General features: G+C 42.6%; 1 protein-coding gene across 5 annotated transcripts in view; it reads left to right on the top strand.

Annotated features, from left to right (window-relative positions):
- Window positions 1-11,459, top strand: part of ECI2 (enoyl-CoA delta isomerase 2) — a 31,867-nt gene extending 20,408 nt beyond the window's left edge. For all 5 annotated transcript variants that reach the window (XM_061995070.1, XM_061995069.1, XM_061995073.1 and 2 more), the window contains 7 exons: window positions 287-478; window positions 1,467-1,536; window positions 3,422-3,524; window positions 5,501-5,621; window positions 7,587-7,676; window positions 9,719-9,862; window positions 10,669-11,459. In XM_061995070.1, coding sequence (XP_061851054.1) covers window positions 287-478; window positions 1,467-1,536; window positions 3,422-3,524; window positions 5,501-5,621; window positions 7,587-7,676; window positions 9,719-9,862; window positions 10,669-10,824 — 876 coding nt within the window. In that variant the 3' untranslated portion in view covers window positions 10,825-11,459. The remainder of the gene's footprint in view (window positions 1-286; window positions 479-1,466; window positions 1,537-3,421; window positions 3,525-5,500; window positions 5,622-7,586; window positions 7,677-9,718; window positions 9,863-10,668) is intronic.
- The last annotated feature ends 14,782 nt before the right edge of the window (window positions 11,460-26,241 follow it).

Raw genomic sequence — 26,241 nt, 5'->3', positions numbered from 1 at the left:
TCTGCACACTTTTATTTGGCAGATTAATTGCTGCTGCTTCCAGATGGCTTTAAGCGTGTTCTGCAGTGTTTAAATACATCACGTTCCCTTTCTCACCTCAGTTAGAATACTTTCTAATTGAGATTTTCTTTCTTCTGTCCTGAAGCACAGTTCCCTTCCTCCACTTTATTTCCCCCTCCTACAGGTATCTGTTTTATGAATAGCATAAAAAACTGTTTTCTATTTCTGTCTTTGATAATCTCATGCATGTTTATTTTTCTTTTTTTTTTCTGTTCATCTACTACAGGATAATGCCAGACAGAAATATACTGAACTTGTCTCGAGTCTGCTCTCAGCAGAATCTGCTGACCAAAAGAAAGATGCTTCTCCAGGAGAGGGCAGACATGATGGCTATGAAACAATAGTAGTTACCACCAAAAACAATATCACAAAGATAATGTTTAACCGACCTGATAAGAAAAATGCCATCAACCATAAGGTAAAGACATAAACTTGGGAAGATTCATGATTTCTTTCTCTCCTGGGTAAGCTACAGGTTTAGCAGGTGAGGGAGCACTGGGAGGGGCTGCTCAGATGGGCTGTGGAGTCTCCTTCTCTGGAGACATTCCAAACCCACCAGGGTGAGTTCCTGTGTGACCTACTCTAGGTGGTCCTGCTCTGGCAGGGGAGTTGGACTAGATGATCTTTCAAGGTCCCTTCCAACCCTTGAGATTCTGTGATTCTGTGACTGAAGCGTGGCAGTCTGGATTTTATTAGGGCTTACTATCTTGACTCTGATGACAACCTAAGGAGTAAATATCCTGTACAAAATTAAACCATTCAGATAAAATTTAATGGATTGGGTTTTTCTGTGTCTTTTGTGTTTTTTCAAACTTATTAGAGAATTATGGACTGCATTAAGCTAAAATGGCAAACTGCAAGAAGATGAGCCTGCTTTGTGGATACGGGATTTGACTGTAGCCTTAGATATAACGAAGTATGTGTGCAGCCTACTTTGGCTCAGCACTGTGGTGTGTGTGCCTAGATAGTCTTTTGGTTCCCACAGCTATCTTCCTGAGGAAGTCCGTCCTGTTGGAAACATCATGATCATCCTATTTCACAACTGCATGGTACCAGAACAGAGACTTCACCCAGCTGCTGCTAATTCTTTATTGTATTATTTTGCTTGTTTAAACTACTCCTCAGGTTTAAAAACTTGCTGTCTCCAATTACTGTCTGTTTTCCAAAGGATTTTATTTTGTCCTTTAGGTTTGCATTGGAAATCTTGAGTCTTGCAAGCATGTGTCCTTGTGGTCAGAAAAACTTCATATGTAATACTTAATTTCTGTGGATGCAATTTTTTTTCATACTGAAAAGGACTATAGTTGTTCTGCCTCTCAAGTTCCTCGTTGCCAGTGTGAATCTCCTTTTTATGGTCTTTTGCCAGCATCACATTTGTATTTTTTTTTTATTTTCCTCTTATGCAGATGTACAGAGAAATTATGAAAGCACTTGAAGAAGCTGGAAAAGATGATTCTACCATAGCAGTTATTACTGGTACCACACTTCATATGCCTCTCTTAGATTTGTTTTATCTTATGCCGAAGTACAGCACTGACATGAATATCTACCTGTATTTAGACTAAGACAGAATTCTGTAAGCGAGGAAATTCTTTCCTGTAGTAGAAACCAAAGATTTTCCAAAGTATTTTGGCAAAATTCTTTCAAGGAAGGGTTTCAAATTCTTTAGCAAGCTTGCTGTTGTATCAAAACATATTTCTGAGATGAGAAGTTGGGTGCAAAGTACTATTAAAGGCTTCATTACTTTTGAGTAGCTGGTATATCTACTCCACGGCATCTTCATTACTGCTTTTGAAGTTCATTGATAAAGGTTTAGTCAATTTACCTTTGTGATACACTGGAACATACTAAAAACACACTCAAGTCCAGCAGCAGCGTGGCCAGTAGACAGTTAACACTGCATATTTACCTATGACCATCAGAAGGAAAAGATATTTTGTGTTGATTCTCTTTTTTTCCCGTTACTGCCATAGGAAAGAATTGGCTAGGCAAGCTGCAACCTAGCCCGCCTGTAAAATACCCTAGTCACCAGATGTGTGCAGCTGGATGACTGCAGCAGTGTGAAAGGACAACACAGACTCATGCTGCTTGTGAAGTCTAGCTGCTCTGGGGACATGCCATTTGGATTCTCCAGAGGACTTTTTGGTCCCTCTGATGCTGACTGAATGACACAGTGGCAAGGGCAGGAGAGGCTGAGGGCAGGCACTATCTCTCTAGCCCATCCTCATTGCAGATAGGTGTGAGTTTAGGCAATTAGCCAAAGCTCGAGCTTTGGCTGGCAGCTAAGTAGTGTGGATGCAAGGTGAATTTGTGTTTATGCCAGTTTACTCATTACTTCAACGGTAATTGCATATGTATTTTTCTCCACTGTCTTCCTTACCAACACCTTGTATTCCCAGGATGCTCAATTTCCTTTCAGGAGTGGTGAGTAGGCACAACAACCCTTAAGATATGAGAAGGGTAGTTGACACACCTGGAGTGTCTAACATGTGGAGAACATGTTTATAGGAGTAAACAGCAAACACCTCTGCACAAACCTTTCTGTATATTTTATCTAGTAAGACAACTTCAGCATGAAGTAGTTGATGTGCTGACCATTGAAATGTCCATCCTGTGGGTGTCCTCATGGAAGACAGGATGATTTATAAAATTAAGTCATGCACTCTAACATTTAAATTCTCCTTGCTTTTTTGGTGCTGCCTCAGACTTCCTTATACATTCACAAACAGGTTATCTGCTTCTTATTGAAGAATCTGTCTTTCAATACAATGATTTCAATGCAGTGCTGTCAATCTTATCCTTAAAATGCTGTGCCTTTTCCTTAATTGAGTGCTATGCCCTTTCCTTAATTGACCATAAAACCTGTGAAACTTCTATCACAGATTAACAGATTATTCTGTTTATTTTTAATTCCTTCATCAGTTTGAAGGGAGAGGAGGGCAGATGCATGAAGTTACATTTCCATTTATTTAAAAAAAAAGTTTCTCACGTTTTACTGTGTGAATGATTGTGAATTGACAGGAAAAAGAACCTGAGCATGTATGCAGGAAAATGAATATTTTCCCATCTGATGCTGTTTTGGCAAAAAGGTGGTTTTTTTCCCCCTCATACCTTTTGAATTAATATTCTTCAGCTTTTTGCCTGTTGTTTTGTAGCAAATCATCAGTCAAAAGTTATTTTTAAACCATAAATGTCCTTTAAGGTAACATGTATACTTTGAGACAATCCCTCTGATTACTTAATAATGTTAGACACTTAGAATTAAATTGTTTTGTAAATAATAATTTCTTTTTAATACATGGAAGCTTCTCTTGCCTACTCAGAAACCATCAGTACATTTGGTCATGTGTGTTCTCTGCAGGAAATGGAGACTACTATAGTAGTGGAAATGATCTGAATAATTTTACTAATATCCAGCAAGGTGAAATGCAGAAGATGGCTGAAGATGGAGCAGCATTACTCAAGTAAACCATCTTTGTTTCATATATGCATAACTTAGTGTAATGGGTGAAATAAAACTTGCAGGCATTGTTAGAAGACACGACAGCAGGGACCGAGTGACGCTGCAATACATCCATTTAGGTGACTGTTCAAAGGCTCATTGTGTGCATAAATACAAAGATCATATGAGAGGGGTAGTATTTGATTGTATGAAATAAGTGAGGAAGTGAGATAAATATTAGAAATCATTTTAACTACAGGGACTGGAACATCTTTCATACAAGGAAAGGCTGCGGGAACTGGGGCTGTTTAGTCTAGAAGACTGAGGGGGTATCTTATTAATATTAACAAATATCTAAAGGGTGGGTGTCAGGAGATTGGGGCATCCCTTTTTTCTATAGTAGCTAGCAACAGGACAAGGGATAATGGGATGAAACTGGAACACAAAAAGTTCCATTTAAATATAAGAAAAAACTATTTCACTGTTCAGGTGACAGAGCAGTGGAACAGGCTGCCCAGAGGGGTTGTGGAGTCTCCTTCCTTGGAGGTCGTCAAGACCCGCCTGGACATATTCCTACGCAACCTGCTTCTGCAGGGGGTTTGGACTAGATGATCTCTAAAGGTCCCTTCCAACTTCTACCATTCTATGATTCTATGATAATGAGGACTTAGTTTTATTTTTTAGTCCCCAATGTATATGCAGATATAATGACAAAAATATGACATTGAGTGTGTAGTTTGTAAGCTGCAATGCAACATTTGGGGGTTTTTTGATATCCAGCAGTGTCTATACTAGCAGGACATGCCAAAATACCTTTACTGTCAGACTTTTTGAATAGAGACTAGATGTAATGAACTTGCTCAAAATTGCCTAGGAGTTCTGAGATCTTTATTCCATCTTCGAGTCTGAATCTGCCTGTTAAACTGATCTATTTTCTAAGACAGAGGAGATTGAGGCCATCATCTGACTCAGGGGCCAAACTTTTTTTCAGACAAACATGTTTCTACTTTGTTTAAGCAAATTCTGTCTCCTCTTTTTTATGTGGTAATTACATGAGAGCTGTTTGCAAGTTGGATTGCTTCCTCAAGCACTTACAATTGATGCAAAATATAAAATATTTATATTTTAAAGATGAGCTGCCAGTAAAGTTTTGCAGCTTTTACTTAGGCAAACTGTCTCTGAATCACAGTTGCCCCTACCAAGTAGTAATGATGCAGTCTGAATCTGTTGAGATGATGTTATCCAGTGACGTCTGGCAGGAGTTCCAGCCCACAGTGTTTTGTAGGGTGTTCAACACATTGCATGGTCTCACGTGTACTTTATAGTCTTTCATCTTGTTCTTGTGAGGAGAGTGTGTGTGCTGTGACTAATACAAAAGCACAGTGCATCATTACAACTGATGCACACAGGTGCCGGGGAAGTGGAGTTCTTACAACATTGTTCACTGTTGAAAAATACTACATTTTGAGAATGTATTTTACACTTCTTGGATGGAGAAGGCAGCTATCAAATGAATCAAAACGCTATTTCTCAAACCCATGCAGAACAGCACTAGAACATTCTGTGTTATGGTAGCATCACAGTTTTAGTGCCTGCTGTGGCTTCACTGCAGAACAGAATCTGTGAAGGGAATGGATATGCTGTGACTGGAGTTGGATGGATGGAGGTAGATGGATAGGCAGGACAAAAAACTGTTCTTGTTAATGAGCTGTGTTCAGTAACTGTGGCTGAAGAGGACAGCACTTTCATAAGTTGATTACAGGAACTAGGAAAGCCCTGCTGACGTGTGATTGATTCTTAGTTGGTAAGGAAACATAAGCAAGTCAAACAGTTCTTTATTTCTTTGTCAGAATTCCTTTGGGAAAGGAACAACAAACATATGCTACATAGAATCTGTTAATTGTTATGCAGTAACTAATCAGGTGTTCTGTAAGTTGCTTGTGTTTGTTGAAAAAGACTACGATATGTCTCTTACATTGTGTTTTCCCTTCTCTCTAGAGAGTTTGTGGGTCATTTTATTGATTTTCCAAAGCCACTGATTGCAGTGATAAATGGCCCAGCTGTTGGAATCTGTGTAACAGTCCTTGGATTGTGTGACATTGTCTATGCTTCTGACAGGGTAAGTACATTACATAGGTGATCTCACAGCAGCCTTTCAGCCTCTCTCTGTAGCAAATATTGTTTGGGCTAATCTGACAGGAAGGAACACACAAGTATAAAGGCTTTTAATCTGACATTGGAGAACACCTGTATTAACTACCAGCACAGCGATGCATCAGCTAGTGGTTAACATGCCTGGCGTTTCCCTGCTGTAGTTAATAGTTATTGAGCTACTGACTCCAGTTTAGAAACTCTTTATGATATCAGTAGGCCTGGGGAAGAATGCTGACATGAAATGATGGTTATGAGGCCCCTTTTAGGTGAGGTGGGAAGCAAAAGATTTTTATGTTAGTTGTCTGGTGTAGCTTTTGCTTTCTGTGTATTTCTGTTTAAAGTCAGTGACGGGCTCGTGATTTAGCTGAGACAATCTGTTAGTACCTCCTACCTGCACGGGGACAGCTTTTGCTCGTGCCCTTGGTAATGTTTTTTTGAGGACTTACATAGAATGTAACTGAGCCTTTCACTTAGGTTAGTCTTCATGAGAACTTCCCTAGTAACTTCAAGTTAATTGAAGCCTTCTCAAAGGTGATTGTTCTCAGTTCTTCCCTTTCCAGGATTATGAACTCCCATGCAGTATAGATCTTTCTTATCTAAATTACTACTTAATTCCACGTTCTCCAGTAGTTTGGTTAGAGTGTCTTAAGCATTAACTACCTACTCCAGAAGTGTACAGCTTTGCTAGGTCCAGGATCAGGTCATTATGAGCCACATTTATGGGACACTGCACAGCTCAGTCTGACAACAGATCAGTATTTTGGGCAGTCAGTTAACATTGCCTTCTGTGCTGGATTTTGCTCCAGTTCACGGGGCAACAGCTTTTAGCCCTACTACAGTTAATCTTTCCTTGATTAAGTGTGACCAATACCACCCTCTATCCTGGCAGATGTTGTCTAGCCTTTTCTTACACTTTCTTGCTAGGAAGTCTATTGATCTGTCATACTATATGGCCATCTCTAGTACAGTAAGGTGATTGTCTTCTGTTACAATGAAAGCTGCATTGGCAACCTGTGCACTCTTCATGTATCGGTTCATGTTTGATATGGAAATAGAGGCAAGCATTTTGTCTTTCTTGCTTAAAGCTGATGAGAGTTTTGAAAACATAAAGACCTGTGTTCAGTTCTAACTTGAAGTTAGAGTATTGTTTTGTATGATCCTGTGATGCATCTGTGCCACAGGTTCTTGTTAAGTTTGCGTAACACTTGAGGAAAGAAGACTCAATGACTTGATTTTTTTCCAGGAGTAGAATAAACTTAGCATGCCTTCAGAAAGCAAAATACTTTTTGCCTCTTAATTTCATTGGGCTATATATTTAATAATTTTTAGGGAAGGTGTGTATGAACATCCTTCTATAAAGATTTTATACATACAAATGAAGCTGGAACACAGAAAGTTCCATTTAAACATAAGAAAAACCTATTTCACTGTTCAGGTGATGGAGCAGTGGCACAGGCTGCCCAGAGGGATTGTGGAGGCTCCTTCCTTGGAGGTCTTCAAGACCCGCCTGGACATGTTCCTATGCCACCTGATCTAGGTGACCTTGCTTCTGCAGGGGGGTTGGACTAGATGATCTCTAAAGATCCCTTCCAACCCCTACCATTCTATGATTCTGTGATATAAATGAGTTTCTCCAAGTGCAGTATTCAAAAAAGGTAACTTTGTCAATGGAGTATCTGTGATAAGGGGATTGAATTATACAGACAAGGTCAAGTCTTGAGTGCACTGAAAGAATGAAGCAGTGTTACTGGATAGTATTTAACAACTGTTATGTTAACAGTTCAGATGTATTTCTGGTGAGCTCTGTCACAGTAAAAGCTTTAAAATGAAAATTAAACTCTGCCACTTTAGTCTTGTGCTCTGAGTCTCATAGTTAGTCTTAGTCTCATGTGTGGTTTGTTTAGTTTTGGGTTTGTTTTGTTTTTTCCAGGCTACGCTTCACACCCCATTTAGTCAACTTGGACAGAGCCCAGAAGGATGTTCCTCTTACCTGTTTCCAAAAATCATGGGCTTAGCCAAGGTAATAATGTCTGCATTCTACTTGGAATATTCTGACTTCTATGTGTTGATATCCTCCAACTGTAAGAGCAAGTGAAGTCACTGCAAGAGTCCTCCAAGAAAGCTCTTTTGAACCAAAGAAATGTGACAACAGTGTCAGCACAGGCACCATAACACAGTAGTGACCACTTCTAAAGCCATACAGTGCTACTGATGAAGGTTTTCTTTCTCATGGCTTCCTCCGCCTTCTTGAGACTGTGTATGTATGGTGACAGGTTGCATCTATTTTCCAGCAACGGGAGGGAATGGTGTAAAGAAGGGTTAAAAAAGGAAATAAGAGGACTCCTAAGAAATGTCTTGGTAGGCTGCATTTATCTGGCGAGGGAGTAAGTATTGCAGGGCTTCTGCCAACCCTGTGTGAAACTTGTATTCAACCATCCCTCCAGTTGTGAATGTGAAGTAATCTTTTTGTGTATTTACTTCCAGAGCTTTCACATTATTTTTTTTTCTAGAATGTGTTGGTCTTCTGTCCATACCCTTATTTTCTCTGTCTACTGTAGAGACAAGGAAACTAGATAATAGTAATTAAAAAAATAAAAGGAAAAAAAGACTAGACAACAGAATGTAAGTTTTCATTTCTCAGAATGGCCTAATGCTCCTTCTGCTTCCTCTGATATCCCACAGAAAAACATCTGGATACTTTCAAATACTTACCTGCTGTTGTTGCCTATGGTAATGTAATATATGTTTGTGGAGCAGGGTTTAAACCTGTAAGGAGTAGAACAAGTGCTTCATAAATGTCCAAGTATCAAGGGCAGTCTGTTCAGTGAGATGTAGCCTACCAGTACATGTTCCAGAAATGTTGGGATTGCTGCAGGAAGGGAACAAACACATTTGTGATGAGGTGATTTCAGATGACAGCTTCGGAGCACTTCTTAAAAAGACATGTAGATGCTTGGTGAACAACAGGAGCTGGATGCCAGTCACCAGTGGTGTAGTCCCCAGGTTGAAAGTAGGTCAAATTCTTGTTTAACCTCTTCATTATAACCTGAATGATGGGACTGAGCTCACCCTCCGCAGGTGATGCGAAATCAAGAGGGATAGTTGATGCATCAGATGCACTGCCATTCAAAGGGACCTGGACAGGCTGGAGAATTGGAGAATCCAATAGGCTTCACCAAAGGAAAAGTCCTGTACCGGGGGAGAAATAATGCCATACACCAGTGCATGCTTGTGGGGGCTTACTGGCTGGAAAGCAGCTTTGCAGTGGAGGACCTGTGTGTCTTGGTGGCCTGTGAACCAGCAATGTGCCCCTACAGCAAAGGCCAACAGTATCCTGTGTTGCATTAGATGGAGAGTTGCCAGCAGGCTGAGGGAATTGATTCTTCCCTTCTGCTCAGCACTGATGAGACCATAACTACAGTGTTGCCTTTGGGTCTGGACTCTGGCTATGAGAGACGTGGACAGGCTGGAGCAGGCCCAGCAAACACCCATAAAGATGATTAAGGCACTGGAGCATATTACACATGAGAAGGGACAAAGAGAGCTGGAACTATTTTTCCCGGGACAGAGAAAGCTTGGGGGAAGCTCACCAATGTTTATAAATACCTGGTGGGAGGGTGTAAAGAGGATGGAGACAGATTCTTGTCAGTAGTGCCCAGTGCAGTACGAGAAGAAAGGGACACAGATTGAAAGACAGCACATTCCACCTGAATGTACAAAAATAACTTTACAGTAAGTATGATAAAACACAAGAACAGATTGTACAGAGATGCTGCAAAGCCTTTATCCTTGGAGAAATGTCTTCATCCTTGGATGAAGTCAGAACCCAACAGGACACTGTGCTGGGTAGCCTGTTCCATCTTGAACAGCAGGTTTGAACTGGACAGTACCTGGAGGTCCCTTCCAACCTCATCTGTTCTGTGATTCCAGACTCTTTTCAGTGGGCAGACATTAGTGAGCAAGGGAGTGAAATAACCGTCACTTGACTGCTTAAACCTTTCCTGTCAGGTTACTCGGGTCTTGTGTCCTGTGGAATCACACATTCTACTTTTCTTTATATAGGCAAGTGAGATGTTGCTTTTCAATAGAAAGCTGACTGCAGCAGAAGCTTGTGCCCAGGGACTCGTGACTGAAGTCTTCCCGGACAGGACCTTTCAGAAGGAAGTTTGGGCAAGATTAGAAGCTTATGCAAGCCTCCCGAAAAATGTCAGTATCTTATTTTTTTTCTCCACCTTGTAAAACTGTAGCATTCCTAATCCTCCTGCCAAACCTATCCTGACACTTGATTTCACTTTATTCTCACTTGAAATAAAAAGGCTCACTTTATTTGCCTTCAAGCACAGATCTGTCCCTGTCCCTCTGCTGATGGGAAACAGATACCTCTCTTCTACCCTGGCTGAATCCAAGACAATGCACTGTACGTGGAGATTCAATGGCTGAAAAGCCTTGAAAACTAATTAATCTACCTGCAGTCTCTGTGTGTGTGCCTTGGATGCCTTCTCTTAGGTTTTCATTCTGGCATCAGCTTAGATTTAAGAGCCTTTGCTAGTGGTTCTGCAATGTTAATTGTACTCTGTGCACTGTGGGTGCTCAAGATGACTCTGGATGGCTTTGCTTTCTGCTGAATTTAGCCCTGCTGCTCACTAGGTTTTACAAAACCACTCAATTCACAGTGATACTGTGTCGCGTTGAACAAGAGGAGAAGCCTGTGCCAGCTGCTGATAACGTAGGTTGCATTTGGCACTGCAGGCAGTGGAACGGGTTTTGCTTTTTGTGCCCCTCGACTCTGCTTGTGAGAACTTGGTGGACTGCTGTGTTGCTTCCCATGAACCTCCTCCACCTTATTAGCAGTCAGTAATGAAATGCTATCATTACTTCCAGAGAAATGCTGAAAAGCATAATATTAATACAACTCGGTTTGAATCCCAATGTGTTCATTGTGCTATTTTCTGAAACGTGAAATTAAGGTACAGAAACCCTGACCTCCTAATGTTCCTCTCTTTCTCCTCCAGTCCTTGGCTGTGTCAAAACAACTGTTACGAAGTCTGGAAAAGGAGAAGCTCCACGCAGTCAACAGTAAAGAGTGTGAAGTCTTGAAGGAGAGGTGGTTATCTGATGAATGTATAAATGCTATTGTCAGCTTCTTTCAGAAGAAATCAAAACTCTGATCTTCACCAGTAGAGTAATTCACCTTCTGACAATCACTTAATCTGCCCATAATAAATATTAATAAACTTCCTCTTCAAATAATAGTTCTTATACCTTTGATATGACACATTTCTGTTCTGAGTACTGACTCAAAAGAGGGTTGTAGATTCCATACAATATTATGTGCCTTGGATCCGTTACAGCCATTAGGCTGGGGAAAAAGGGTTCATTATTCTGTAGGTAGCAGTGATGCTTCTCAGCCCTACTAAAGCAGATTGTCTTCCAAAAGAAGCAACAGATTCAATAGCACCGTATTTTGATATCTCTTCAATAAATGTCTTGTGAATGACTCCTTTTATTCATCTGTGGGGAAGGAAATACTGTATTAATGAAATAATAAGCAGAAGTATTTGATTACTATTGTGCCAACTCTTACTCCTGTTAAACATCCCCAGTGTGAGGGAAAGTAGTTCCTGGAGGGTGTATAACAGAATAGTCTTACAAAAAGCATTCGCTTGACTAACTTGAAGATTCTCAGAGATGTCTGTTGGGAGCTTTATGGCTCTAATCTTCAATATCTTCTTCCATGAGTTGTTTCTTATTGCCTTTTTTCTGTGACAAAATCCCATTAAAGATAGCATGACCTTTTACTGTAGCCATATTGGAGTTAAATTAACAAACCCAATTATTTTTCAACAGAAAATTTCCCCACTGTCTGTGGATGTCTTTGGGTAGAGAGTGCAGCAGGCGATGCAGAGAGCAGGGTTGGGCTGCTGGGGGTCGGCAGGCGTTTACCACCTGCCAGCAAAAGGAAACAGTGCACAGGCAGCACTTACTCCTTCAGAAAACCCTCTCAGTGACAAGAAGCTGATCATTGTGGCAAAAAAACAACCCAGCTTTCGTGTCAGTGCAGCAGACTCTGATGCTGGAGCAGTGAGAGAGCCTGGAGGCATCACTGCGGAGTCAGCCCAGCATGCAGCGGCAGGTACAGGCAGGGCACTGCGCAGGGGAAAGCGGATGCAGCAGGGCCCCAGCTGGCTGCCAGTTCCCTGTCTGGGTGCACTGGGCACCCAGTGCCTGGGCACAGGGATGGGAATTACTGGAGCAGAGCAACCAGGCACCAGGGATGGACAGTGCAGGTGCTGCCCGTGTGTGTGCACTCTGGCCCAGACCTGGGAGGTGCCCATGCCCAGGCAGCTCAGACACACAGGGGGAGCTGGTTGACAGTGTCTCCCCTGCCTCATGGGATCAGCAGCTCTTAAAATCCAGAATTTGCCTCCAACAAGGTACCTAGCCACTGGTATTTAACTACTGAGAAACACATGGGATTAGAGAAAAAGAAAACAAGCATGAGCATGCATCACATGGCTATGCTACAACAGTTGAGTTTGATGCTAAGAAGTATTAAATGGATTTGGGGTCCTCCTTAACTTTCTATGAAAGTGATGCTGCCACAGGATTAGCAGCAAAACAAGTCTGTGATCAGAGGATGGCAGAAGCAGGGCCAACAAACAGGGTAAAACTGCCAGGAAGGTTTAGGACTCAGACCTAGTTCACGGGACTCTCATGGAATTACAGAATGGTAGGGGTTTGAAGGGACTAAAAGGATCTGGAGATCCTCTAATCCAGCCCCCCTGCTCAAACAAGTCCAGCTAGATCAGGTGACACAGGAACACGACCAGGTGCGTTTGAAGACCTCCAGAGAAGGAGCCTCCACACCCTCCCTGGGCAGCCTGTGCCGGGGCTCCCATCACCCTCACAGGAAAGAAGTTTCTCCCTGTGTTTAAGTGGAACTTTTTGTGTTCCAGCTTATGTCCATTACCTCTTATCCTGTCATTGGACACTACAGAAGAAAAGTGTTGCCCTCACCCTTTAGATACCTGAGAATGTTGATGGAGTTCCCCCCTCAGTCTTTTCTTCCCCAGGTCTTGAAAGGAAAGAGGGGGAGACAAAAATAGCTTCCTCTTCTTCCCCAGGTCTTGAAAGGAAAGAGGGGGAGACAAAAATAGCTTCCTCTTGTCATGAAATAACACAGACAAGGGCTGTGGAAGGCATGTTTCCACCATGAAAGAGCAGCAGAGCTTTTCCACCTTCTCTGCCAGCCCGCAGAGAGGGGATGCAGCTGCGGGTCCCATTGCCTGGTGGCCAGCTGTAGCGTGGCAGTGGTGTGTGAGGGGAGAGGACAGCTCTGCAGCCTGGCACACTCAAGTGGTGCCCACTGAAATGTTACATTTTTTGTGTTCTGACTCCACAGAGAGTAAATCAACATTGCTTTGAGGGAATGGTGCTCCTGGGTGCTTTTAGTTAACTTCAGAAAGTCAAATCATTGCCTAGGATGGCTAAAAAGTTCACTTTGTGACTTCTTTTTTTGTTGACAAAGCATTTGTTTCTGCCTAGCAGCATCCTTAGTCATTTTTACACATTGTATAGATGTCTGGTATTAAGAATAACAAAACGGATCTATTTACTCCATCCAACAAATTGGCATTTTGAGATAGTTTCTTCTGAAATCCAGTCACTTTTAAATGATAATACAATTATAATACAATTGTGAGGACTACAAGGAATGTTCTCCATGTTTCTTTCAAGGTATTACCATTGGATGGTGTTCATCTTGCTAACACAGGTGCAATGTACAGTAGGGTTCAGGTCACACTTCACACAACTGCTCACGTGCTTAGTGATCTGCCTCCATGTTTGTGTAAGAGTCACAGGTGAATAATCTGATGTATTATACACAAATAATGGCAAGATATTGAAACCTAGTTTTGGGAGAGGTGTTCTAAGCTTACACTGGATAGAAGACCTGCAGCATTCATTGATTATATTCAGTGTAGTCACAGTTAATACAACATCTGTTTGACTTTTGCTTTGAGACCAGCAATTAAAACCCCAAAGTCTGTCAAAACCACAAAACTGTATGTAAGGCCATTGTGAAACATTCACAGAATCACAGAATCTTAAGGGTTGGAAGGGACCTAGAAAGATCATTTAGTCCAACCCCCTGCCAGAGCAGGACCACCTAGTTTCACACAGGAACTCATCCAGGTGGGGTTTGAATGTCCCCAGAGAAGGAGACCCAATAATCCATCTGGGCAGCCTGTTCCAGTGCTCCCTCACCCTCGCAGTAAAGAAATTCTTCCTTGTGTTCACCAGAAATGACTGAGCACTTAGAGATGCATCACAATGCCAGCTTTTGTGTTTCTGACATTGAATTTATCCTTCAGTCATGAATACACCATAATAACTGCTGTGTTTTGGTGCCTCTCCCTTCTTCCAGCCAAATGTGAACACGTCCTTGAGGGTAATGTAGCAGATTTCCTATCTCAACAAGGACTTTGAAGTTTTTTCAGACAAGTTAGGATTTATGATGAAGACTCTAAACCATGACCATTCTTAAAAGGTTTCCTCCATCTGTAACCTTTCCTACATTCTTACAGACAGACAACTATGCATGTTCCATAACCTCTTTGTAGTAACTAAACGTACTGTTTCCATTCACAACGTTTCCTTGGCAGATCAGTTGTCCTCTTTGATTTGCAGTCAAGAAGTTTAAAACACATCCCATGTTGCTTGTAACAGGTGAAATGTCTTACCAATACATTTTAGCCTAAGCAGGTGAAATAGGTCTAGAATGCAACATGTAAAACCTGGGAAAAGTAACCCCAACTCAAATCCTTTTGTGACTTATTAATCACTTCTCCATTTGGTATAATCACAACGTGTACAGGTGAAAGCAGTTTGCATAGAGTAGGGTGGAAGTGCTTCAGTTCATTGGTTGCAGTGGAACACACTTGTGATGGCAGTTCAGGAGCTTCTCGCTGAGATGGTCTCACAGTTCAAGGTAACAACTAAAGAACCAGCAGCAAAGCCTGCAGAGCTGTGCAAGGCAGCCAGCTCAGGCTTTGCAAGGGGCTCAGATTGCAATTGCCATCTTGTCCAAAAGTTTGGCATTAAGGTATAAATCTGTACAACTAAAAATGCAATAGTAGTGGGTCAGGCAGAAGGTACTTTTTGGATCAAAGGAGTATTTTGCCACCTCTGACAGAAAACACGTTTGAAGGAGTGAATGAACACATGCACCAGTACAGTCCGGGAGTGACCTGCTGGAGAACAGCTCTGCAGAGAGAGACCTAGGAATCTTGGTTGATAATAAACTAAACATGAGCCAGCAATGTTGCCAATGGCATCCTAGGATGTATCAAGAAGAGTGTGGCCAGCAGGTCAAGGGAGATTCTCTTCCCCCTCTAGTCTGCCCTCTGAGGCCTCATCTGGAGTCCTGTGTCCAGTTCTGGGCTCCCCAGCTCAAGAGGGACAGAGAACTTCTGGAGAGAGTCCAGCGCAGGGCCACCAAGATGATCAGGGGACTGGAACATCTTCCTTATGAGGAAAGGCTGCGGGAACTGGGGCTGTTTGGCCTGGAAAAGACTGAGGGGTGATCTCATTAACACATATAAGTACTTAAAAGGTGTATGTCTTTTCTGTTCTAACACTTGTTTCTGTTGTCTCAAGTGACAGGACATGGGGTAATGATCAAAAGCTGGAACACAAAAACTTCCACTTAAATGCAAGAAAAAATTCTTTGCTCTGAGTATGAGGGAGCCCTGGCACAGGCTGCCCAGGGAAGGTGTGCAGTCTGCTCTGGAGGTTTCCAAACCCATCTGGACACATTCCTGTGTGACCTCATCTGGGTGACCCTGCTTGGGCAGGGGATTGGACTGGATGATCTCTAGAGGACCCTTACAACCCCTACTGTTCTGTGATTCTGTGAGTGCTGAGCTGCATGTTGTCAGTGGGTCATAGCGCTGCTGCAGAGAGGCTTCAGCACAGCTTTGGTTCCCACATGAATCGCACCATAATCCTGGCTGTGACCTGAGCTCTTGTTCTTTCCTAGGACTTGCAAATCGCACAAACCAGTGCTTTCCTAAGTGCAGAGTTTCCACGTGCCTATTTTATGTTAGAGACATAGGGTGCTAAGAATATAAACAAGACAAGGTGTGTAGGAAGAGGTCCTTCGCTATAATGGATAGTGTAGCGTAAAAAGCTGATTTTTTTTCCGGCACACAGCTTTTTCTTGGTGTGTCCTCACAAGCACATTTCTTTTCTATGACTCTGTCATGGCTTAGCAAGGAGCAGCTTTTGCTAGGTAACAGGGGAAGCGGGTTGCAGTGAAGACCCAATAAAGAGTCTTTGGACTCTCCCCAGCTCCTGGGTTCAGACCCACCTCCAGCCCGGCTGGGCCAATCTGGCTCCTCTGCCATCACTATTTAGGGATGGGAATTTGAAGCGCTGGCAGGAGGTGTTAGAGTGATACAAGATGGAGGCGACCACGTGGACCCCACAGTCAGAGAAGGAGGAAGGAAGGAGGAGCACCAGACCAGAGACTCCTCTGCAACGCATGGCAAGAACACAGCTGTACCCCTGCAACTCATGGAGGGCAATGGCAGGACTGAGAGCCACCAGCAGCTTCCTGTGAGTGCACCTGGACGGACAAGAGACTGTGTGAGGAGGCGGCCATGGCGCAGGCCGTGCTGGAGCCTGCGGGCCGCAGAGCAGCCCCACACGAGAGGCAGAGAGGAGCTGCAGCCTTTGGGATTAATGCAGGTCTGTCAAAGTGGCCCGTGCAGGGCTGCCATGTGTGTAAGGGATCCCCATGGAGGAGCAGGGAGGAGCCCACCTTCCCTGAGAAGAGACAAACAGCAGAAGCCATCAGGGGTAGACTGACCCCATTCCCTGGCCCAATGCGCCGTTCATTGGGGGAGGAGATAAAGACACTGGGATCGGGGCTCTGGGCCCAGGAAGAGGGGAAGAGTGGGGAGAAGGTGGTCTTAAATGACTGGTTGTACTCTTCATCATTGTACCACTCTGTGTTGTTTTATTTTGGTTATGTTTTGGGGTTTTATGGTTATGTTTTAGTTGGTGTTGCATTAAATTATTTCTATTTTCTTCCCCAAGCCTGGTCTGGAGTAGCCTGCTCTGTTTTGTCCTGGACCTTAAGCGGCAATTAAGCTCTCCCTGCCCTTTGGCAATTCTCAGCCTCTTCAGTACTTGAGGCTAATCGTGGTCTTTTGGTCCCTGATGGGCCAAAACCACAACACTCTGGCAGCTAGTTTTACAGAAGTTTCTTCTCCCTACCTAAAACCTCCATCTTGTACAAATGCAGGCACATGAGGTATATTGGTAAAAAAACAGGTTCAGAACTCTTGAACATACATACTTGTAATAGGTTAAAACTTTCTAGTAAAAGATAAAAGAAAAAGCTAAGTTGTAGTTTCTGAGAAGTGTTTTCATGTGCACCATATCCCAGACTGGTTTGCTCTTTTAACAGCCTCGAGTTGCACCGGGGGAGGTTTAGATCAGAGATTAGAAAGAACTTTTTCACTTGAGAGGGTTATTAAGTGTTGGAACAGGCTGCACAGGGAGAGGGTGAAGTCACCATCCCTGGAGATATTTAAAAGATGTATAGATGAGATGTTGAAGGATGTGGTTTCGTGGTGGGCTTGGCAGTGTGAGGTGAGTGATTTGACTTGATCTTTTTCCAAGCAAAATGATTCTATGAATTTTGCAGGACTCTTGCAGACTTCCAGTGGACCTGTTGCTTGATTTGAGGTCATCTGAATTTAGTAGCACAACACAGGTAGGCATTGGCTGAATAAATTAGGTATCCTGTTTTATTCTGTATTCCATGTGCTCATTCTGAAACGTATTTCTGATATTTGAACAAAACTGTTTCCCTTACATTAACTAACTCAAAATATCAGTAAAGAAGGAATGCTACCTGCCTGGAAGAAGATGCATAATGGAGGCAAAATTGCCATGAGGGGGTAAAATAATGTTTTAATTGTTATATCAAATTAAATTGAGTAGTTAATGTCATAGCCAGTCAACCAGGCTCAACAGGTGAGAGCAATACATGCAGAGACCTGTTAGTGCTCTGTGGAATGAAATATCAACAGGTAATTATCAGCTTATATGTTTTCTAATTGGAGTGCTCCAAGGGCTTTTATTCATTGTTGTAAATTTGTTTTCATTAAAATTAAGGAAGGACACCTGGGAGGTAATAAACAGTATGTTGCAGTAAAAGCCTTCAGTCTTTCCTAGAGCTGAGGATGCTGGTAGATATCTAAGTATACAATTCATTAACACCATTGCTAGTGTAATTTCTTCAATAGATTCTCTGTATGTTCTGTCTGATGCTGGTTTTCATTATTAACAGAGTAGTATACAGCAGAGAGGGAGGTTTTGGTTTGGCTCTTCTTTTATTGGTAGTGGGCTTTCTCTTTCAATGTAGTTCAAGACCCAAGAACTGTATGAACCATGTCAGTACTTTCAATTACAAACAACATTTCTCGTGCACCACATGTTCTAACATACAGGAAATGTTTATGCAGACTGAAAACTTCAACCTAAACTTTGAATAATTCACTTACCTTGTTTTCCCTAAATGTATATGTAAATAAACTGATGGCATCTCCAGTTTGAATCCTGCAGGATGCTACATGTTCACCTTAATTCACCTTTTGTCATGTGCAGGGTTTCATATTTTTCAACCAGTAAAATATCTGTTGCAAATATAATTTTTACCAGTCATTTTAGGTAAAAAGTAGTATAACTAACCATACAGATGTGAAAGAAGGAATATTCTACCTATAGATACAAAAATTAGTTGTAAAATCTGGAAAAGATTTGCCAATATTTAAAAAAAATAATCAGAAATTAAAGTACTTACAGAAATTCTGTGCCATTTGTAACAACATCCCTGAAAGCAGATAATGAAATAATCTGTAAGTTGTTACAATTTCCATTGGTTGAAGGGGTGTTTTGGCTGTCCCAGAGCACTGATGAGTTTTGTTCTATTTCTTTGTCACATTTAACATTAACAGATTTGAGAGACGTTCTCAAACTTTTATTTTAAGAAGTGTCTAAGCACCATAAAGGCATCAGCAAACTTCTGATCAGATTGTTCCACTGGCCTCCATCTTCTAAATACATCTGGCTTTACCTTTCTCTTGTGATACAAGGGCAGAGCGCTGAGGTTTTTTATGAAGGTTGACTATTGTACAAGGAAAAGTAGCAGAAGGTACAATTAAGTAGATAAAGTCAGTGAAGGGGGTTTCTTGGCAATCTCCTCCCTAGTTTGCAGTAATAAAGCAGAAGAAAATGCAGCCTGTATTTTTGAAGGACAAACAGCATCAAACTGATCTGATTTCCTTCATTAGTGTGACTGGCTTTGTGTGCAAGGAAACAGCAGTGACTGCCATTTAAAGTTTAGAGGTTCTTTTTGTTCTGTTCTGCTATGCAGCTGTGGAAAACAATTCCAGGAAATCTTGATTAAATCACAATTTCAGAGCTGTAGAATTGGCCAAAGCACTCTACTAAGCAGTTGTCATCAGGTTATCAAAGTGAGAGGGCATAGACTGGAATCCGACAGTTTACTCTGGTGTTGCTTTTGCACAGCATGTTCATGAGTGAGTTAGAATCTAAAAGTACGTGGTTAACAGCAGGTTTTGAGTTCATCTTGGTGAGTTGGATTGTTTGTGATCAATTGGCTGAATTTCAATACAGAGAGGCACCTTTCCCTTCATACTGCTGCTGCAGGATTTTCTTCTGATGATTCTACTGATGATTAGATTCACTTCTAGTGATGATGAAATTAGATACCCCAAGAACTGACATAATTGCTCTAAAATGGTTGCCTCAGAAATATTTCAATAGTGATGATCTTATTTTTGCAAAGCCTTCAGTCAGTTGGTTTGAAATTTAATTCTCAGTAATCTCCTCATTAAGGATGAACAAACGCTGCTATACTGGGACTGGAACATCTTTCATATGAGGAAAGGCTGCAGGAACTGGGGCTGTTTAGTCTGGAGAAGAGGAGACTGAGGGGGGTCTCATTAATATTTATAAGTATATAAATGGTGGGTACCAGGAGGTTGGGACATCTCTTTTTTCGATGGTATCTAGCAACAGGACGAGGAGTAATGGGATGAAGCTGGAACACAAAAAGTTCCATTTAAGTATAAGAAAAAACTATTTCACTGTTGAGGTGAGGGAGCCCTGGCACAGGCTGCCCAGAGGGGCTGTGGAGTCTCCTTCCTTGGAGATCTTCAAGACTCATCTGGACACATTCCTATGTGACCTGATCTAGGTGACCCTGCTTCTGCAGGGGGGTTGGACTAGATGATCTCTAAAGGTCCTTTCCAACCCTACCATTCTGTGATTCTATGATAAGTGAGAACCCAAAATACATGCAAAACCACTTCTGTTGGGCACTTCCTTTTCCCAAGACCTTCACTTCCTTCAAGCTCTTCATCTCTGAGAATGTGCTCGTCTTTTGTGCTTGTTAGAAAACATAGAGAAAGATGAGGCTAATGGGGCAGAGAGGGAATTGTCCCTGCAGGGAATTTTGCTGCTCTGTGCTGTAGCTGGCAGCTGGTACGTTTTTGAAGGGTTTTTAACATGCCTCTGCAAGCTTTTTGGAAACTGTGTATTTCAAAAGATTTAGGAAGAATCCGTGAGATTACACATCCCATTAGAGGGCATTTCTGTAGCAGTTGTGCCATCTGTGCCATAGGAAATCAGAAAAGCAGTTAAAATCCACTACAGGGTGTCAGATGGAAACTGGAACCACAATGGTGGTTTCTGCCAGTCTCTCTTTCCCTACTTCATGAAACCTTGTGGAAGTGTGCAGGCTTAAGCAGTGCTCAGTAAAGGCAGATAATGTTTCACTTCTGTGATGGATGGTAAACCAGAAAAAGAATTTAAACTTTTAAAACTCCTTTCACTTGCATTTTATGCAAAGTCAGCTTGAAATAAACCACAGTTTCCCCATGTGCCTTTCCAGCTTTGTTTTCTTTTACCATTCCTATTGTGGCTGAACACTTTAATATCACTTTGATTTCTTCTTCTGGGCAGTAATCTTAACGCAGGTATTCAGCACAGCCCACTAGGCTTCTCCTGGTTACTGAGACAAAAGAGTTTCAGGTCAGAATAGTTTCTAAAAAGGAGGTTCAGGTCAGAATATTTTCTGAAACAAAACCAGAGTGCTCTGGTTGTTATTTTTGCCCAGTATCTGGCTGTGTTACAGCTGTTGGGATAGTTTTTAATTCATAGCAATGAAATGCATACTCTGAACCAGGCTCTGCTTTGCCACAGTAAGATTTCATTCATGGAGAGTCATCTGGCAAGAAGTAGGAAAACCTAGATGATCCATTGGCAGTAGTTGGCTCCCTGTGTTTTTGCTTTGTTCTGTAACTGCTCTATTAGAAAAGCAGAAACATGTACCGCTTTGTGAACCCAGTAGGAACAGTACAGAAAAGGCCCTCTGCCTGCCCTCAGCCCGAGGTTAAACTGGGTGTGCACCTTTTTCTGGGGGTCTAGAAGAAACTTGGAAGTCTGTTAGAGAGGATTGGTCCCAGTTCTTGGAGCTGGATGTGGCTCATATAAACTGCAGGAATGATTGTTCCCTTTGGGAACACCCCTTTACATGTGGAAGGTAAAGAACAGAGGATCACTCTTAAAAATGAAAATTTGCATTGTATTTCTTTGACAGTGGAGTGGATGAGTTGCAAGCTGAATATGTGACACCCTGAGAAGGAAAACAGAAAATGGGCAATAGCACGGCAGACGGCTTTTGATATTTTAATAAGCAGCAACCTTGCAGTTATACTGCAGTGAAGGAAGCAAGAGTTGGTTTGTAGTTGCTTGTAGGCATTGAAAACCAGTCTGAGCTGTTAGTCCACATTTACTTTATGCTTAATAAAGAATAATAAAATAGCAGCAACCTCCAAACACATCTAGTGGAACACTGCTTTCCTTCTTATGACACAGAGTATTCACAGCTGCCCCTTTAGTACATGGTGTATGACAAAGGTCAAGACCTTTACTAGATTCAGTGGGGACACTGCTTCACCTTTAAAATTTCCTAGAATGGTAGGGTTGGAAGGGACCTTTAGAGATCATCTAGTCCAACCCCCTGAAGAAGCAGGTCAACCTAGATCAGGTCGCATAGGAACATGTCCAGGAGGGTCTTCAAGACCTCCAAGGAAGGAGACTCCACAACCCCTCTGGGCAGCCTGTGCCAGGGCTCCCTCACCTCAACAGTGAAATAGTTTTTTCTTAAATGGAACTTTTTGTGTTCCAGCTTCATCCCATTATCCCTTGTCCTGTTGCTAGATACCATCGAAAAAAGGGACATCCCAACCTCCTGATACCCACCATTTATATACTTATAAATATTAATGAGACCCCCCCCCCCTCAGTCTCCTCTTCTACAGACTAAACAGCCCCAGTTCCCACAGCCTTTCCTCATAAGGAAGATGTTCCAGTCCCCTGATCATCTTGGTGGTCCTGTGCTGGACTCTCTCCAGCAGTTCCCTGTCCCTCTTGAGCTGAGGAGCCCAGAACTGGACACAGGACTCCAGATGAGGCCTCACTAGGGCAGAGTAGAGAGGGACCAGAACCTCCCTCAACCTGCTGGCCACACTCTTCTTGATGCATCCCATGATGCCACTGGCCTTTCTTCCTCTAAATGAAATCTCCATTTTATTTCTGACTTTTTTCCTTCCTCAGACACACCAGCAAGCCTCCAGTGGAAATTCCAGCTCAATAATTCATAAACCTCTTTGCTGCTAATTATGCAGTGGGAGACAATGTGAATGAATACTGAACAGCATCTTAATACCAATCTTTAGCAGATGCCAGTAGTAATCTACTGCACAAAAGGAGACTGGGATATGTTTTCAATGCCAGAACTGAAGCTGTTCTTTGTAACTTCGAGCCTGCTACTGAGTGTAGTAGTGACGATCCCCTCACTGTTTCCAAATGTGGTTTTGGGTAACAAAATGGTTAACACAGAGGAGAGGTTTTTAATGGAAGAAAAAGATGTTATGTGTGGATGAAAAGGTAAACAATTGTTTGTCTGAATATATGAAAAGCATGGCTTTGAAGTTAAAGCCATAAGCAGTAGTAAACAACTGAGGAACTAAGATCCAGACACAAATATTCCTCTCTCCCTCACCATTCCCTGCTCTTTACAACAGATAGTCCTTTCAAAATGGGATAATCACAAGGAAGGAATGCAGTGTCTGCCCACACTCCAGGAGAAGACGTTTTGAAAACCTCACAGCTTCTCCCGAGATGGTTGTCAGCAATTGATCCGTTTCTTTGAAGTCCACCCATCAGTCAGGCAGGGCGATCTCATTCACCCTGTCTGCAGATAGTTTTTAATAGAGAAGAAAATTCCAGCTGCTGTACACATGAGCTGAGCTGTTCAAAACGTGTTTGCCAGTGCTGTGGGTCAGGCAGGTGTAGAGTGGAACACCCACCACTGGTGGTTCAGCTGCCAAGGACATGAGATAGTCCCAAGATGCCCCAGAGAGCTCCAGGACACCCACAGAGTTTTAACTCAAAGCACACAGCTATGAGAAGACAGTCCTCTTGCTCTGCTGCTGAAGAACTGACCTCTCATTTGGCTGTTGTAGCAACATCAAAGTGAGTCACCAAACACAGCTACCACCTTAGCATTCTGTACGTTCTATATGAACAATATCGGACCAAAAACCCCTTCAGGAGGAGCTCAGTCATGAGTAATCTTTTCTTGTCAAAAAAGGTAGAATCTCTCACCATGGCAAAGCTGGAATACAGGGATACTGAAAATATACTGATTTCTTGGTATTCATAGAATTTCCTAGAATGGTAGGGGTTGGAAGGGACCTTTAGAGATCATCTAGTCCAACCCCCCTGCAGAAGCAGGTCCACCTAGATCAGGTCACACAGGAACATGTTCAGGTGAGTCTTGGAGGCCTCCAAGGAAGGAGCCTCCACACCCTCCCTGGGCAGCCTGTGCCAGGGCTCCATCACCTCAACAGTGAAATAGTTTTTCTTATGTTTAAGTGGAACTTTTTGTGTTGCAGTTTCATCCCATTACCCCTTGTCCTGTTGCTACATACCATCAAAAAACCAGATGTCTCAACCTCCTGACATACACCATTTATATACTTATAAATATTAATGAGACCCCCCTCAGTCTCCTCTTCTCCAGACTAAACAGCCCCAGTTCCTGCAGCCTTTCCTCATAGGAAGATGCTCCAATCCCCTGATCATCTTGGTGGCCCTGTGCTAGACTCTCTCCAGCAGTTCTCTGCCCCTTTTGTGCTAGGGAGCCCAGAACGGGACACAGGAGTCCAGACGAGGCCTGGTGATGCATCCCAGGATGCCATTGGCCTTCTTGGCCACGAGGGCACATTGCTGGCTCATGTTTAGTTTATTATCAACCAGGACTCCCAGGTCTCTCTCTGCAGAGCTGCTCTCCAGCAGGTCAATCCCCAGTCTATACCGGTACAGGGGATTGTTCCTCCCCAGGTGCAGGACTCTGCACTTGTCCTTGTTGAACCTCACGAGGTTCCTCTCTGCCCAACTCTCAAGCCCGCTTAGATCCTGTTGAATGGCAGCACAGCTTCTGGTGAATCCACCAGTCCTCCCAGTTTGGTGTCATTCCTACTCAATTCCTACTTGTTGTGAGTGAGTCTCACTCAGCACTGCTGGTTTTGGGCAGTTTATAAGTTCAGTCAGTAAATGTTCTCTTACTGTTTAGAAGCAATGAGGCAACACCTCATTGGAATGGAACACAACGGTGGTGTTGGAAAAAAAATCCAAAGGGCTTATTCCAGCTACAGTTACAGGGCTTTTTTTCAAATGCCCACAAAACAGTATTAAAATCTACCATGCAGACTGCATATTAATTACAACTGTATTACTTAAATACATTAAAGCACTGTCAAAGCTGTGATATGACTTAGGCACAATCTCTGAACCACCTTCCAACTGCCTACAACTGGTGTGGGCTGAAAGCAGTTCAGGCTCCAGTGGAATTACTCAGATTTACCTTGGTGTACAAAGAATAACTTGCAAAATATCTTACTGATAGCTTGACTGTTGCCCAAGACTAAAGGGTGGCCTTGTAAATCACATACATGTGTGATTTAAATAAATACCTTTACCCTTCTATCAGAATCTAGGATAAGAACATGTTCCTGTGGACTCTTGGACTTTGGAGGACGATGATGACTATTCCAAGAAAATCTCCTTAAACCAAAACCTCATTCATTGATCAAGTCTGTGCTGCTGGTAAAAGAACCTTTACAAATGACAGAGAATACAAAAGCCTCATACCACAGCAGTCATACCACAGCAGTCCTCTCCAATCTATATCCTGTAGGATGCCTGGACTTGCCCAACGCTCAAAGCAGGGCCAACCACAGGTCAGTTGGGTTGCTTGGCCTTACATCTTGTTCCATGCCAACCACCTCCAAGGATGGGCATCTCACAGCCCAAGTAACATGTTTGATATGTGCTGTTGGCCTCCCACTATGGCATCATCACTTCCAGCAGCTGACAGCATGGGCTGCTTTCCTCTCAAGGGTTTTCCTGCCAAACCAGCTGCACTAATCCATGTTTTAGACCGTCCTATTCTTGACAGGATTAAAGCGATGAGGTGGCTCTGTTTCCAGCTTGTGCTAACTGAAAAAAACCTTTTAACCAGGGAGTTTTGCAAGCTACAGAGTTAACAACAGCTACGGAACAATTAGAGAAGTGGATATTAAAAGATGTCAAAACCAGGCTATTTCTCTTTACTCTGCTTAGACAGCTCGTAGCTTACAAGTGATGGGCAGTCTTCCCACTAATGCAGAAATCCCCCTGCCTGGCAACATATCAAAGTAGGACAGGTTTGCCCTGATGAATGCAGGTTTGGTATGAGTGTAGGTTTGGTATGAGTGTGGCCACAGGCTCCAGGTCCTGCCACTCTGCCCTCCCTCCTCATGTCAGAAGCACCATGTCCGTGCAGCTGCTGCCAGTGCAGGAGACTCATGTTGCCTTCATTCCAGCATGACTGCAGATGCCACCTTCTGTCCACTATCCTCCTTTACCAACTCCCTCCATCTTTTCAAAGCCATGTGGATTTTGACTATTTTTCTTGGTAGCAGCCATCCATCGTATTCTTTTCATAGGGCATACTGTAACTGTCCTCAGTAACCCCCTCTTGGGTTCTTTTCACAACAAAGCCACATTTGTTGCACTTTCAGTACGTAGCTTCTGCGTTACCATTTACTGGTACTTGCTCAGAAGTACCTTTACGGTCACATCTCATGACCTTAAACTGAATCTTTGTAAATATCCTTCACATTTTCACCATTTGATGAATAATTAGCTCATACCTACTTTCAACAAAGATCTGGGCCACAACCATCAGCCAATGTTTATGAGGAAATAATGTTTATGAGGAAACAAACAATGTTTATGAGGAAATAATCCAACAAAGAAATCAGATGGTGTATCACAGAAGGAAAGGCCAAGTTTTTCATTTACAAAAAAAGTAATCATTTGTTGCAAGCTTAATTGTCAGTTGAGTATTTAGATAAACAAAACTAGGACATAAG

The sequence above is a fragment of the Colius striatus genome, chromosome 4 (assembly GCF_028858725.1).
Source record: "Colius striatus isolate bColStr4 chromosome 4, bColStr4.1.hap1, whole genome shotgun sequence".
In the NCBI taxonomy this organism is placed as follows: domain Eukaryota; kingdom Metazoa; phylum Chordata; class Aves; order Coliiformes; family Coliidae; genus Colius; species Colius striatus.
The sequence above is the reverse complement of the archived record's forward strand: the minus strand, read 5'-3'. Positions and strand labels throughout refer to the sequence as shown.